This window comes from Oryctolagus cuniculus, chromosome 4, assembly GCF_051225735.1.
Source record: "Oryctolagus cuniculus isolate XC-2025 breed Fujian yellow rabbit chromosome 4, ASM5122573v1, whole genome shotgun sequence".
In the NCBI taxonomy this organism is placed as follows: Eukaryota; Metazoa; Chordata; class Mammalia; order Lagomorpha; family Leporidae; genus Oryctolagus; species Oryctolagus cuniculus.
In genome coordinates, this window is record NC_142870.1 from 63,291,493 (window position 1) to 63,308,384 (window position 16,892).

Here is a 16,892-nt window from a genome sequence, read left to right on the forward strand (position 1 = left end):
ACACCTAAGAATAATTGTGTGTTAATTACAGAGTTCAACCAATGGTACTAGAACCAAAAAAAAAATACTAAAATGGATAAAGTATTACATTGTACATCAACCGTCAGGACAAGAGCTGATCAAGTCACTGTTTCTCATAGTGTCCATTTCACTTCAACAAGTTTCCCCTTGGGTGCTCAGTTAGTTGTCACCAATCAGGGAGAACATATGATATTTGTCCCTTTGGGACTCCCTTAATTCACTCAGCATGATGTTTTCCAAATTCCTATAAAGGAATTTTATCAATTTAATTATCAAGAAAAAAGGGACAAAAGCTTCTGGATGCCCAAAAAGTTTTTCAAAGTGGTTTAATATATAGTAGAAAATAAATGACTGTAATTATGACATTTAAAATATATGAACATGAAAAGGCAAAATGTGTGGCTAAAAAGTTAAAAAACACATGGTAAAATGTAATGAAAAGATACATTTATTTTGATGCAAAAATTATTTTGAAATCCATGCAGGGTTTTCATAATACACATTTTCCATGAACTTTCTGAAGACCTCTTATACACGGCTTTAGAAAAATGACAACTGATATAGTTAAAAGTTCTACGAAGTTTTGTGGTAAGAACAGAAAAGTTGTACATTTTAAGGATAAGTGAGGACTTGAAATCTACCTGGATCCTTGAAACAAGTATCATTAAAAGGAAGTGTTCAACAATGACAGCTCTTATATTAGTGAGAATCCATTAAGTTACAATGCACATACACACACACATGTGTGTATATGTATATATACATATGAATATATATGTATACATACATATATGTATATATAAATATGTAACTTATTTGAGACTCACAGAAGTTTGGAGAACTAAGTAGATATGACATCCTTTCTTATTCAATTTTACCTTCCCTGTAAAAATTTGCTGACTTGATTTTGCTGGTTTGCTGTGGGAGGGGTATACTCCCCTTCCCCCTTGATGCTGGCCTTGACTATGCCATTCTTCATGGCCAGTGGAGTGATAACGGACATGATCTGTGCCAGGACTGTTCAGAAGCTGAAAGAGGCATCTATCCAAGATCTCTTGCTCTTTCTTTCAGCCATAATAAGCTTGCCACACATAAGGGCCATCTTTTCAAACTGGGTCTGGAGTAAGAAACACGGAGCACAGCTAGAGTAGAACTACAGCTGAGCCACACATCAGCAGATGTGCAACTTCAATGAGGATAATGTGCTATTGTTATAAGCCACTGTGATTTTGGGGGTTGTTAGGCAGAAAAACTGCCTGCATATACATATTTTAAAGTGAGAAAAACTAAGAATCAGATAGGCTAAGTGACCTTTTGAAAGCCTCAGGTCTCGAAAATGGAAAGCACTTCCAAACCAGTGTATTTTGCATATATTATATGATGCTTTTCTTTGTGATAAAATGTTCTCCCAGCATTTGGAAGGTAAACCAAGAATTCCTTTGGCACATACTGAGTGAGAACACATGGGCCACTGGGGTCTCAAGGTCACCTGTTACAAAGTGCAGTAAAGTGTGTTCATTAAGTATCATTCCTCTTTTATTGAAAATGAGTGTTTCACCTAATCCTGCATATTTTCTCTCTCCATGGAATTGAGGAAACTAATAAGGATTATAGTAAATCATTTCTTTAGGCTTTCTCGTTTTCAACATCCTGCCATACAAAGTCTCATGTATAATTCTATCACTTATAAGGGTAAATAGCAAAGCTATTGTTGTAGCCATAATCCCCCCTCTTCACTCCAAACTCTTTAGCAACAAATTATATTATATATCTCTTTCAGAAACTAGATAATTGTGATGCAGTCTCCACAGATGGTGATTCATGGTACATCATAAAATCAAAATGTATGAGATCTAGTTGCAGCTGTTAAGGTCACTGGTAGGACTATATGGATCTCTGGGTTTTATTTCAACAGAATAGTACTTGACCTATTTACTTTGCATATGCAAAGACATTTTATTTTTTTCCTCTAGATCTCCAATTCAATCCTTGGAGCTTCTCCTGAAACCGCAGGAAAAAGAGAAGCTAAATTATGAGCTAGAGATGGAGAATTGAACTTATATCTACGTATAAGTTTCTGTAATTTATATCCTGGAAAATGTCAAACTCTCCATTGTTTGAAACCAAGTTGGAGCTTCTTTTTGTGTGGAGAGGCAAGGTTTGAAGACTTCTTGATAGAAAGCCAATGAAGGTCCCTTCCTGTGCTGGCCCTAGACTCAGGAAAAACCCATACCAGACCACAGCTGCTGACCCTGGCACTTCACAGAGGTCTTAGCACTTCTCATTTCTCCTAAGAGCAGCAGCAGGACCCAAGGCTCTGATACATCTTGAATCACTTTCCATCACAAAAATGTTACTTTTCCTCTGCCATCCACCCTTTTTCCTATATTCTCACTGCCTCTGCCCCAATTCCATTATGAATAATTATCAATGAAATCTTCTTTATGTTTTGTTTTTATAATTTTATTTTAGTGAATACAAAAACATTTATGAGGGCTTTTATAAGTTCCATTTAAGTCTGTCTCAGTTCACTTTCTCTAAGGATCTTCAAGATCATTCTAATGAAAGGGAAGAAATCCTATTCCTCCATTTCACAGGATAGATAACAAATTGAGGTTGTGTTACTTTTCACACTGTAAATCACATAATGTATAGGAAACCAAATGTCTTTTCTCTGACTTATGGATTTGCTGTTATATCAAATGGGCTCTTTGATTTTCATACTTTGACATCCAGTGTCATTAAAAAGCACAAGAAATTGTGAAAATTCTCAATTCAAAGGGTCTTCATTAAGCATTAAGTATGTTTATTATCTTGGATATTTTGCTAAAGCAAAGACACTAACTAGGAAGGCTTGCTGCATCTAATCTGCTGCAGGTGAACAATGTAGATAACCCTGTGAGTACTATCTTTAAAACACGGATAAATATGTTCCAAAGAAGGGTTAATGATGGGACTCTCCTACAAATAAAATTTGCTGGCTTTTGTATTGTTTCTATTTGTGATTTTTTTTTTTGGATTACTTATAAAGCTTTTCTATCTCTTTATTTGGGTATAATCTTTCAACACCCATATCCATCCTGAGATTTTTTAAAAAACATAATAGTATTAATAATGTTAACATTCATGGAATGCTGAGGCAGTACACTAAGCATTATTGATATAACATAACATACAAGTAAAATTCACTTTAAGTGAACTCTACTTATATGAAGAAAATGAGACTTAACAATTCTTATGCAGGTAAACTTGTACAACCCAAATGTGCAAGGACAGGTATATCAGAGCATTATTTCCATGGTGAAATGCAATAAGGTATAACTAAAAATTTTAAGGGGATAATGGATGAGGATGAACTTAGCTTTATCTGTAATATTTGAATTTTTACAAAAATGTATTTATGTATTGTAAAATAGAAATGAACTTAAAACATTCTTAGGGTATACGTACAAGAATAAAGCTCATAAATAAAAAATATATTTTATTTAAATATAAATAAAGATATTTCCCATAAAGAAATATCCAGACCCAGTTGGCTTCTTTAGTAAATTTTCCTAAATATTTAATAAAAAATAATCTTATACAAACTCTACCACAGAACAGAGAAAAAGAAAAGCAATTGCTAACTTGTTTCATGAGGGCTGTATAACTGCACCAAAGCCTAACAAGGACACCTAAAAAATAAATAAAACATTACAGATCAATACCTTTTATAAATATAGATATAAAGCTCCTAAAACAAAATATTATCAAATTCAAATCAAATTCAGTGATATAAAAGGAAGATAATGCATCATGATCATGAAGCATTTATTCTAAAATACAAGGTTGTATTAATATATACTCAAAAAGTAATCCATATAATTTCCCACAAGAGGGAAAAAAGAAAAGACAAACTTTATGATCATCTCAATAGGTGAAGAAAAATAACATTTGAAAAAATTTGATATCTTTCATGATATAAACTCTTACTAAACTAGGAACAAAAGAGAACTTCCTTAACCTACTAAAAGATTTACAAAAGTAATATAGCTAGCATAATACTTAACTCTGAAGTTAAAATACTGAAAGCTTTTTCCCTGCTTATACCATTACATGCACATAAGACCAGAGTTCCTCACCACTATACTATGCAAGATAAAGTAAAAAGCTTATAAGGTTTGTAAAGAAAGGAGTAAGATTGATGTTATTTGCAGATGATATAACTATAATGTTGAAAAGGCAAAAGAATCTATTGGTTTATGGTTAGAATGAATAGATTAACAAGTTTGCTGTAGACAAATTATTTCTGTGTATCTGAAACCAATAAATAGCAAAGAAAATCAAAAAGATATCACTTTCAATAATATCAAATAACAACATACAGATTAACATATTAAAGTAATCTAGATGCGGGGCTGGCACTGTGGCGCAGTGGGTTGGCACCCTGGCCTGAAGCGCAGGTTCAAGACCTGGCTGCTTCTGATCCAGCTCTCTGCTGTGGCCTGGGAAAGCAGTGGAGGATGGCCCAAGTCCTTGGGCCTCTGCACCCATGTGGGAGACCTGGAGGAAGCTCCGGGCTCCTGGCTTTGGATCAGCGCAGCTCTTGCCGTTGTGGCCAATTGGGGAGTGAATCAGCGGATGAAGTCCTCTCTCCCTCTCTCTTCCTCTCCTCTGTGTAACTCTGATTTCAAATAAATAAATAAATCTTTAAAAAAATAATCTAGATGCAGATCCACACATACATGCTCATTTAAATACAGTAGTGCACCAGTTGAAGAATAGTTTATTAAATAAAGTATCTGGATCAGCTGCATATTCATATAAAAACTATATACATTTTGAGTTCTACCTCATACCACACATATGAATTAAAATTTAGATGTATTATAGATCTCAATATAAAAGGCAAGATAGTAAAGCCTCAAGAAAAAAAAAGTATTTTCATAACACTGAGATAAACAAAGATTTTTTTTTTTGACAGGCAGAGTGGACAGTGAGAGAGAGACAGGGAGAAAGTGTGGGGAGCAGGGTCCATCTCCCGCAACATGGCGGGGCACCCGGGAGACAAATAAGTACTGAGACTGTGGACTGAAACTAACTCTACACATCTGATCTCCCACCATATGGTGCTGAGAGAGAGTAAACAAATCTTACACAGCTGCTTTGTTAATTAGCTGATTCCTGACCCAACCCCTGTTTGAAGGGCCGGGGAAAGAAAATAGCGTCCGGTCCGGTGTCATTCCTCCGCGAGTTGGGGAGCGACAAGTGGTTCCGTGACTCAGATATGGACGGGAGGAGGAAAGCCGGGAAAATACCGGAGGGAAACTAGGGAGAACCTAGGGACAACAAGTGGTGTCATGACTCGGATACAGACTGCTGGGAGAAAGCCGGGAAGGAGAAGGGAAAAAAATAAAAGCCGCGGGAAAGCTAGGCCATAGCAGAGACGAAAGCTAAGCTGTAGCGGAGACAAAAGCTAGGCCGTGATTCGGAAAAGCCGCGGGGGAGAGAGAGAGACAGAGACAAAAAGCTGCGGGAAGAAAGCCGCGTGGAGAGAAAGACGAAAAGCCGCGGGGAAGCTAGGCCATAGTGGAGACGAAAGCTAGGCTGTAGCGGAGACGAAATCTAGGCTGTAGCGGAGAAGAAAGCTAGGCCGTGATTCGGAAAAGCCACGGGAGAGAGAGAGATGGAGATAAAAAGTCACAGGGGGAAAAAAGCCTCCCCACAACATGGCGATGAGAGGACTCGGATTCAGACTGCCTAGGGCGATAAGCACCTGCGGGCAACTCTAGCAGAGCAGAGTATGCGCTGCGGGGCACCGAAGACAAGCATGTATCAATGCCACAAAGAATAAAAAGAAGGGGGATCTGTGGGGAGCAGGGCCTGTCTCCTGCAACATGGCGAAATAAGTACTGAGACTACCGAGACTAGACTAGACCACTGAGACTATTAAGACTAACTCTATGCATCTGATCTCCCACCATATGGCGCTCTGAGGGAGTAAACAAATTTTACACAGCTGCTTCATTAATTAGCTGATTCCTGACCCAACCCCTGTTTGGAGGAAAGTGGCGTGCTCAGCACATGGGCAGCAGAGCATGGCTTGGTGGGAGAGGACTACAAAAGAGGGAGAGAGACAACATGTGGGGCCCCCCTAAGAAAGTCGGTTGGAGAGCTCCGCGGAGGCGGGGGAGTGGCAGCAAATCCGGGAAGGGCTGGGGAAAGAAAACAGCATCCAGTCTGGTGTCATTCCTCTGAGAATGGGGGGAGCGACAAGAAAGGTCTTCCTTTGCCGTTGGTTCACCCTCCAATGGCCGCTGCGGCCTGCACCGTGCTGATCCGATGGCAGGAGCCAGGTGCTTATCCTAATCTCCCATGGGGTGCAGGGCCCAAATACTTGGGCCATCCTCCACTGCACTCCCTGGCCACAGCAGAGAGCTGGCCTGGAAGAGGGGCAACCGGGACAGAATCCGGCACCCCAACCGGGACTAGAACCCGGTGTGCCGGGGCCGCAAGGCGGATTAGCCTAGTGAGCTGCAGAGCCGGCAACAAAGATTTTTTAAAATAAAACCTGGGCATGACATTGTGGCGCAGTGGGTAAAGCCCCTGCCTGTGGAGCTGGCATCCCATATAGGTACCAGTTCAAATCCTGGCTACTCTACTTTCAATCCAGCTGCCTGCAAATACACCTGGGAAAGCAGTGGAAGATGGCCCCAGTACTTGGCCCCCTGTACCCAACTGAGAGACCCAGAAGAAGCTCCTGGTTTCCAGTGAGCCCAGCTCTGGGCACTGCAGCCATTTGGGTAGTGAGCCAGTGGATGAGACTTTCTCTCTCTCTCTTTGCCTTTCAAATAAAATAAACAAATATTTTTAAAAATAAAGTAAAAAACCTAAGTATTAGCCATATTCATCATCCCCTGAAAAAAGTTCTTTTTGAGTATATTAAATTAAGCCATTGTTTATCATAATACAGAAATTAGTGATTAAAAAGGAACGCTAAGGAGCAGGCATTTGCAGTACATATTCCTCACAAGGACTCATATAGAATACAAAAAAGGCCTCTGTAAGTAAAAATAAAAAGTGGATGTCCTAATAGTAAGAGGATATACAAATACCAATGGGGTTCAACCTCATTTGTCAATAGAGAAATGCAAATTAAAATGAAAATGAGGTATCATAACATACTTATCAGGATGACTAATGTAAAAAGACTAAAACAATACCCAGTGTTGACAAAGATATGAAAGAACTAATTTTCATAAACTGCTTGATATAGTATAAATTTTTATAACCACTTTTAAAAATTACTTGGCAGGCTCTACTGCAGTTGAACATAAACACACACCACAACTTAGCAATTTTACTCATAGTGGAAACTCCAGTAAAAATGTGTACATACGTTGACCTAAAAATATGTAGAATAATTTTCATGGCAGCATCATTCACTGCAGTCCCAAACTGGAAATAACTCACATATGCCAACCTGCAGGCTACCCCCAGAAGGACAAGACCTTGCATTAGGCAGTTCTTTGCCTCTGAAGGAGTGCACTGCTGGAGGCTGCTACTGTCCACACTTTCTGTGGCTGAAGAGCAAGCCCTGCTTGGATGGTCAGTAAGACGCATTATTAAAATTTTAACTGTAGGTACAGTGATAAGGAGGCAGAGCCAAATGTGAGCTAGTCCCAAAGTGACCAGTCTCAAGACTTCAAAGTGGAATACAGATGTTCCTGTGGTATGTTTAAAAACTCATTCATGGTCAAGGACAGAATTCTTTGCAAATCCGACAGCAAAATAAGTGAAAGGAGGAGGGGAGGTTGCTTGATCGAAGAAGCTGCAGGTGTCTATCCATGTTCACTGTAGCAAATATTTCTAAGACAAGTCTATAATTTATCATGCTTTCTGGAAGGATATAAAACAGTGAATTTCCCTCTTGCACAGAGAACACTCTCTTCTCTGAGAAACATTATCTGTATTCTTTTTCTGCACAGATTTGCAAGCTCCTTTTCATTGTCAAATGCTTCAGCTTCACCACTGCTCACATTTGTGTGTGTATTAGCATGTGTGAGCACTTGTGCATGTGTATATGAGACAGAAAATGAGTGAGAAGGTCTATTCGATTAAATAACTTTTTCATGAAATTGAATTACTTTCTTAATGAAAAATACCCACCAGGTTGCAGGATAATTAGAAAATGTGGCTTTCCTGAATTTTTAAATGTGACATTTTTCTTCCATTGCCAGAAGCTTAAAATCTTCTGCAGCATACCCTTGTGGTGTGAAAGTATGATTTTTCTTTTTAGATGTTCAAAGAACTAAATATACAACTTAAGATGAGTTGTGTATGCATGTGTGGTGTGTGCTGTGGTGTATCTGTTGCAGTGAGTTTTGCGAATAATCATGATTGCTGGAAATCTGTGTTTCCTCAGGGAAGTTTCTGCTTTCTAGAGTTTCTTTTCATTGTGGAGAAAACTAAAATAGTGTGTGTAGTAGGTAAGCAAGGATATCACAACAATCATTGGTATTCTCACACCTACTTGAAATTGATTGAAACTGGAGATCTATTGTAACAGAGTATAATGAGGTACAGGTAACTAAATAGGGTGATTTCTGGTGCAGGTGACTAACATCACAACAAACCTTACTAGTTATACACATAGGGGAAGTAGGCCTCATTATGGTTCATGAAACACTAGAACCTCTTAACACAATACTTTGCCTGTTTCAGATTCCAGCCAAATAATATTTTGCAGCTATTCATCCATGAAAAATGTGTGTTCCACCCATGTTACAATCAAGTCATGAATTCTTTCAGCGTGTTTCTCAAGAAATTGCACTGACATTTGAGATTTATAAAAAAAATCCGTTTATCAAACCCAAAACCAGTTTCCATGTTTGGTGTTTACCCCTGAACCCCAATGTACTGTTAGTCATGTCCTTCCAAGCACAGCTTCCCTTTCTGAACTCCTTAAAAACCTTGAACTGCCCTCATATGGGAGAACCACAGCACTTGAGACATCAGTCTGGTGCCTCCTCAACTGCTAGATTATACTTTCTCTTTCCTTTATCCTTAAACCTTGTCTTTGTTATTCTGATCTCTAAATAAAATACCTTGTTAGTTAAATAACATTTATTAGTTGTGCTCAGAGGTTATTTCTAGTGACTACCATCTGCTAACAACGAGTTTACATATCTTGAATCAGATCTATTATTCATGCTTACGCCACTCAAACCCCTTCTACATGGCCATGCACATCTTCTCAGTGAGTTTCCAGGCTTTCAGGAGCTGCAAGCCCACTGAAGACATTTGGCAAGGCAAGAAGGAAGTGCACAGCCTCTCTGAGAATGCAGGGACAGACATAGACCAGGTCAGAGTTTAATTATTCCAGAGGATGGACAGTAACCTCAGCGGAGAACTGGATTAGATGAATTTGACAATCTCTACTAACTTTAGGAATTTATTAATCAAAACTCATAGTTCATACTGATATTCCTGTAACTCCAAGAAACCTCTCCCTAACAAAAAGCAATAATAGTCATCTCCTGCATATTTGAAGAATCAAGAAATCACACAATGTTATCTTGATGTAAGGAAACAGATTTAAATACAATGGGGTAAAAACCATGGAGGTGACATTTATCTAAAAAAGAAACTTTTAATAAAACAGCGATAAAACTACTCCAATACAGTTGGTTAGAAAGTAAGTCAGGCCAACAAAAAGTACATTTTGTAGGAAAGTCCATAAGACAAATGGTTTCTGCTTCAATTCATGTTTTATATTAAGTAATTTAAAGGAAACATTAAATCATATTTTGCAATTATGAAATATTAAGGCAGTCTAGACATTTTAATTATAATCAATGTGTATTAATTCACTGCTCTCAATCACAAATGTCTATTTGAAGTATATTAGCAGTGAAGCGTTAGTAAGTTCCCTCTGCAATATTTACATAACATGCCATTTTTATTGGTTATTTACTTAAAATCTGGCTACCACTATCAATGCTCTTTAGTTATGGCTGATGGTAATCTCTGAAGCAAAAACACTCATTCTCCTATTTCAACTTGTGATAAATGAAATCTTTCCCCCCATCTAGCTGAAACATTTATTACACTCAGGGAAAACAGGAAGCAAGGAATCATTAACTATCTTTAAACAGAATATCCTGAATATTCAACAAGACTGTGACAGAATCAACTAGGAATTTTTTCCAGTTGCTTAAGGATGGTGGTGTTGTTCTCCACCCTTTCGCTGTATTTTTGCATGTATAATTTAAGCAGTTTTCTTTCACACAACCATGATAACTGTCACGACCTACATGCAGAAAAGAAAAAAATGGAGGAACTGGAAAATACAAATTTAAATCCACAAAATAACATCTTGCTTAAAAATAATACAACCACCCGAAACAATATTCTGTTTGGTGTAGTGCGGTCTCCTCTGAGGAAAGCTTGTCAGCAAAGGTCCATCAGTGATATTTCTCTCATGCTCTGAAACCATGTGGCAGCTGAGTAATCATGCAGGCTGCTCTAAAAATGTATGTGTGTCTACTTAATTAAGGCAGTTTATTTTGATAGCATTCACCTCTTTCTGATTATAGCAGGTGTTTCAAGGATAAATTTGCAGAAAATTGTATTTGTTTAAACAACAGCAGCATGTACATTTATGGCCTTACTATATTAAAAAGCATTTATTGTTTGGCAGCAATAGATACAATTACAAACATTTGTGACAGTAATTGGAGCTATTACTCCTACATGGAGCCACATGGAGACCAACTTATTGCCACCTGTATTTACATTTGTTACTGGTAATTGTAAAAGCTTTTTTTTTTTTAATCTGGTACCTTATTTTTCCTTTAAATTATGTGAACATTTCTCAATAGAAGGCCTGTCTATCAGAAAACCTATAGAAATTATAAATGTAGTTTCTCCATTATTCAAAAACCAGACAATCTCATTTTAATGACTGTTATATACATAAAATACATTCCTGAATATTATACCTTTTTGCTCATATTAGAATCTTATTCATATATCCTGTCCAAAAACCAGAGTGTAAGTCTTAAGAAATGCTTTTTATTCCCAAACTGTAATTTATAAATCACTGCAGACCAGAAATATTTAAAAAAGCTAAATTTTATAAGCACTCTCCTATACTGCATCCAAACACAAGGATGGCAGAAGGTCAAAGTAAGTTACTCTCTCCACTGCTTGGGAATGAGAAAAATACCCCCTTTTGCTTCCTGATGTAGACTGTCTAGCATTGTACCTATATGCATGATTTGGCTTCCAATTTGAAGAGACTTATACCAAATACAGCAATTCTGTGGTCCCTCTGGGTTCATTTAAATGGAATTCCATTTGCTGATTAATGAAGGCCTTTCTCCTCTCTTCAGTTTTAGCTCTTACAGCGACTAGAGAGCCCAAGGGCTCAAGACTATTGCAGTGATTCCATCCTTAGCACAATGACTCTTTACAAAAGGTTCCCTGCTGTGAATTACCCAAGGCAACACCTCTAAAGCTTATTTATGTTAAAACAAAATCCAATTGCTTGGAGTTGAAATGTAAAGGTTAAGGTACATTTTACAGTTGTACCTTGAGAAAGTCAGCTACTTAGGAACAGGTAAGAATGTAAAAATGCAGTTCAGTGAACTAAAGGTTTGCAACAATTAGAAAGACATGCTGTAATACTTTCAAAGCCTTTAAAAAATAATCTCTTTATCTAAATTCCATGTAATGAACCTGATGATTTATATAATTACTAAAGACATTTTGGTGGAATGGGGTACCTACCCAACTATCTTTAAAACAACAAAGCAAGAAACATTTAATTATAATGGAAAAAAATCTATTTAAGCCATTAATCAAAATTTTAATTATGATATCCACAGGGCATTAAAGCATGTTAGAACATTTGTTCATTGCATTAAGTACCTAATATTAAATCATTATAATGTATAATCTTTTAGGAATAAGTACTGCATAATTGAAGAAAAAGGCCTATGTGAGGTTTAGTTGAAAGCTGATTTCACACTTGCTGCTCTTCCTTATTTCTGGGTAACAGGAATAAATATTAATATTTACATGGTTACTCCTGTGGTTAAAAAACAAAACGTTTGACTCAAAATTCTCCTGATCAAGACTAACAGGTCTATTTTAAGAAGCCATTTTTCTTTGGATCAATAAATGAAGTCCAGAGTCTGAATATAAAAATGGACAAAAGACAATGGCTAGACAATATAAAGAAACTCTGACCCACGATTTGCAGAAACTAATATAGCAAACCAAACTGTATTCCCTGTAGCAATCAGTTCAAAACACCTAGGACTTAATCAATGGTTCCACCTTCCTCAGTTTAGCATACCCCCTACTTCTTACTTAGGATTAATCAGATCAAGCCAAGCATTGACTCTCCCCCTCCCCTCCCCCCGCCAATTACATAGGCTGCCCTGCTTCTGCTTTAAAAGCCACCTCCAGATTTCTAGTCATAACATCTTTTAAAAAGTTTTAAAATTAATACAGAGAACAGATTTTATGCATTCCATAGGTATAGTTCCAAGAAGATAACCACACTTTCCTCACTCCCTTGCACTCTGCCCCAATTCTACTCCTTCTCTCCCCTCTCTTCACTACTTTTGCAAAGACATAATTTTAATCCACTCTATATTCATAGGCTTAATTCACCACTAATCATAATATTCACTGAATAAAAAAATAGGAAGACTACAGTTCCACATGAGTATTGTCGCTCCCCCATTCGCGGAGGAACGACACAGGACCCTGCGCTGTTCTTTTGTCTGCTCGGCCCTTCCCGGGTTTGCTGCTGGTTCTTCCCGGGTTGGCTACCGTCCCTCCACCTCCGTGGAAGGGCGGGGCCCCCCTGCTACTTTCCCCACTTCCGCGGGGGAGCGGCACACCGCCGGCCGGCTTTCTCGGGGGCTGCTCAGATGTTCCTCAGGTGTTCCTCTTAGATGTTCCTGGTGCATGTTGTCTCTCTCCTCCTTTATAGTCCTCTTCCACCAATCCCAACTCTGCTACCCACACGCCGAGTACGCTGCTCTCCTCCAATCAGGAGCAGGATCAGCTCCTGCAGGTTACTGGTCGAACTGGAGGCAGCTGTGTAGAAGCTGTTTACTCCTCTCTCAGCCCATATTGTGGGAGAGCAGATGCATAGAATAAGACTTAATTACAGTAACTTAGTCTAGTCCGAGTTGCTCCCCACAAGTATAAACTAGGGCTAAAAAGGACAACCCTATCCCAAAATGACCATTTCATTCCTATATATTTTTTGGTATTCTATATTAACTGCCACATATCAGAGAAAACATATGATATTTGTCTTTTTCAGACTGGCTTATTTCACTAAGTATAAGGGCTTCCAGTTGCATCCATTTTGTTGTAAAAGACAGGACTCATTCTTTTTTTTAATGGCCAAGTAGCATTCCACAGTGTGTGTATACCACATTTTCTTTATCCAGTCATCAGTTGATGGGCATTAAAGTTGATTCCATATCTTAGTTATTGTAATTTTTTTTAAAAAAGATTTTATTTATTTACTTGAAGGTCAGAGTTACACAGAGAGAGGAGAGGCAGAGAGAGAGAGAGAGAGGAGAGGTAGGTCTTCCATCCGATGGTTCACTCCCCAATTGGTCGCAATGGCTGGAGCTGCACCGATCTGAAGCCAGGAGCCAGGAGCTTCTTCCACATCTTTCACACGGGTGCAGGGACCCAAGGACTTGGGCCATCTTCCACTGCTTCCCCAGGCCATAGCAGAGAGCTGGATGGGAAGTGCAGCAGGTGAGTCTTGAACCAGTGCCCATATGGGATGCCAACATTTCAGGCCAGGGCATTAACCTGCTGGGGCACACAGCACCAGCCCATTATTGTAATTTCAGCTGCAATAAACATGGGGGTACATATAACTCTTTCATACGCTGATTTCATTTCATTTGGATAATTTCCCAGCAGTGGGATGGCTGGGTCCTATGGTAGATTTATCTCTGAGGAATCTTGATATTGTTTTCCATTATGGTTATACTAGATTACATACCAAGAATAGTGGATTAGAGTACCTTTCCCCCCATATCCTTGCCAGCATTTATTGTTTTTGATTTTCAGATGATAGCCATTCTAACTGGGGTGAGATGATACCTCACTGTGGTTTTTATTTCCATTTCCCTGATGGCTAGTGATCCTGAGCATTTTTTCTTGTGTCTGTTGCCAGTTGTGTATCATCCTTTGAAAATTGCCTGGTCATGTCCTTTGCTCATTTGTTAACTGGCTGTTTATTTTGTTGTTGAGTTTCTTGAGCTTTTTATAGAAATCAAAGTTGTGTACTTTCCAATTATTTTCTCCCATTCTGTTGGTTGTCTCTCCACTTTATTGAATGTTTCCTTTGCACTGCAAAAGCTTCTAGGCTTGATATAATCCCATTTGTCTATTTTTGCCTTTATTGCCTTTTCCAAGAAGTTTTTGCCTATGCCAATGTCTTGCAGAGTTTCCCAAATGTTTTCCTCAAGTAACTTAATGGTATCAGGTCATAGATTTAGATCCTTGATCCATTTTGAGTTGACTTTTGTATAAGGTGTAAGGTAGGGGTCTTGTTTCATATTTCTGCATGTGTAAATCCAATTTCCCCAGTATCATTTGTTGAAGAGATTGTCCTTTCTCCACGGACTGATTTCAGCTCATCTGTCAAAGATTAGTTGTTGTAGAAGTATGTATTAATTTCTTGGGTTTCTATTCTGTTCCATTGGTCTACATGTCTATTTTTGTGCCAATTCCAGGTTGTTTTGATTATAACTGCCCTGTAGTATGTCATGAAGTCTGGTATTGTGATGCCTCCAGCTTTGTTTTTGTTGTTTAAATTGCTTTAGTTATTCATAAAAATCTTTTGGATTCCTATGCCTGCCTTTTAGCCTCTGCCATATGCAAGCAATGGTGGCTGACTCCTTTGCTACAGCAAGTTCTGCTTAAATAGCCTTTTATTCTTGAGTGGCATCCATTTATTGAAATAAAATCAAATATAGGTTTGCTTTTTATACTAAAGAGAAAACTCAAGAAGAGTGAATAATTTTTCTCAAGAAAAGGTATTAAATACTTAGAAATTCATCAAACATATAGAAAGGGAAAAATCTATCTGAATATGCATCTACATTTTGTATTTCCCTTGAAATATGAGACTTACAGAATTCTTTGGCAGCTCAACTTCCACTACTGTTATATTCAACTCAGCAATTATCAACTGATTCAGCTAAAATACACACACACACATATGCACTGTTATAGAACTGAAACACTTTTAATTGCAGTGGGCATTAGGATAGTTGTGAAGATGCTACTTGGGATGTCTGTATCAAATATTGTTGTCAGATACTTTTGGGTTTTGAGTTCCAGCTCTCCTTCTGATTTTGGCCTCCAATGTTGCATACCCTGGGAGATGGCAGGCAATGACTTAGGTAGCTAAGTGCATGACACTCACATGAGAGACCTGACTTGAGCTCTAGGCTGCTGGTTTTGGTGAGGTCCAACCCTGGCTGTTGCAGGCATTTGGGAAGTAAATCAGTAAATGAGAGATAGATAGAAAATATATATACCCTCTCCATTTCCAATAAAATTTTAAACCTGTTAATCATGTATGAGAATATTATTTCATTAATAGCCATAAAGTACCCTAGAAGAGAATCTCTGACAGAAGCTGAAAAAGGTAATGGCAACCACAATGTAAAGGTTGGTTTGATTGTACACTTTTTTTTTTTTTTTAAAAAGCTTTATTTATTTATTTGAAAGGCAGAGTTACAGAGAGGCAGAGGCAGAGAGAAAGGTCTTTCATCCACTGGTTCACTCCCCAAATGATCGCAATGGCCAATCAGCACCCATATGGGATACCAGCACTGCGGGCAGTGGCTTTACCTGTTACACCACAGCGTTGGCTGCAACGGTACATTTTTGCAGCAATGCGTAATGACAGAAATTTTTTAAATATAGTTTTTAATTTAATCTTCATTTCTGCTTCCTGCTCTCCATGTTTTTCCTTTCAACTGGATTTCCATCTTTGACAACCACTTCTTTCTCTAAAATGATTCACTGGCATGATTATTGTCTTGCTATTACTGGTCTGTGCTCTAAGACCTTATGGTCTTTATACTAGCCCATGTTCTAACCTCCAGCTCTTGTATGATTCTCTCCTACTGATATAGGCAGGAGAAAGCTTAGGTTAGGTTACATTAAACTTAGGTAGAAAATGAAGGCTGGTGGCTACATGATAGGGAGAATGGCCTCTAACAAACACCAGAGTCTGCAGGCCGATAAAGCAGACTTCACAGAAAGGCAAATTAAGGCTAAGTGAAGAGAGCCAGCCTTATACAAACAAAGGCTTGCATTTAAGAGACAGGCAATTAAAACCAACTAACCAAACAAATGTGCCTGGGACCTAACAAGATAAGAAGAGTTAAGAAGGTAAGGGTTTGGGACTCTAAGTTACTAAAACCAAGACACCTGGGATTGTAAATTAACAGAGATATAAAGGTTAAGTGTTGAAGCCCAACAATACAACCTAACAAGTCCAGGGCTATAAATAATAAGGGATTTGGTGAGAGGAGCACCAAAATCATAAAACTTGCAATCTAAAGAAAATTGGGGCTGGAGATACCGGTGCTGGCAGACTGTAGGAATGGGAGATCAGAAGGCAGCAAGAACTCACAGCATGAGGAACAATTTTCTTAAAGGGCCCTGTACAAACTTTCCACTCCCAGATCACTTTGTTTCAACGGCTGCTTTTTCTTGCTGAGAAAAGCCCCGGCTGGCAGCTTTCCCGAAAGTCTTCTCTCTGCTCCTTTCAGTAAGGCCTGTTTCAGAAGGTCCCTTTCGCTGAGCCACTTTGCTTCAAGAGC

At 38.4% G+C, this 16,892-nt stretch overlaps 1 protein-coding gene across 6 annotated transcripts in view; it reads right to left on the reverse strand.

The window, feature by feature from the left end:
- The window catches only part of IFT57 (intraflagellar transport 57), a 63,476-nt gene that overhangs the window by 10,770 nt on the left and 35,814 nt on the right, over positions 1-16,892 (reverse strand). The window contains exon 7 of one of the 6 annotated variants that reach the window (XM_089330716.1): positions 3,494-10,312. The exons of 1 other annotated variant lie outside the window; for it this stretch is intronic. In XM_089330716.1, the coding sequence (XP_089186842.1) occupies positions 10,286-10,312 (27 nt within the window). In that variant the 3' untranslated portion in view covers positions 3,494-10,285. Of the gene's footprint in view, positions 1-3,493; positions 10,313-13,512; positions 13,858-14,667; positions 14,692-16,892 lie in introns of those variants that run through there. 4 more of the 6 variants (XM_089330715.1, XM_089330717.1, XM_089330718.1 and 1 more) reach the window with 4 other exon arrangements.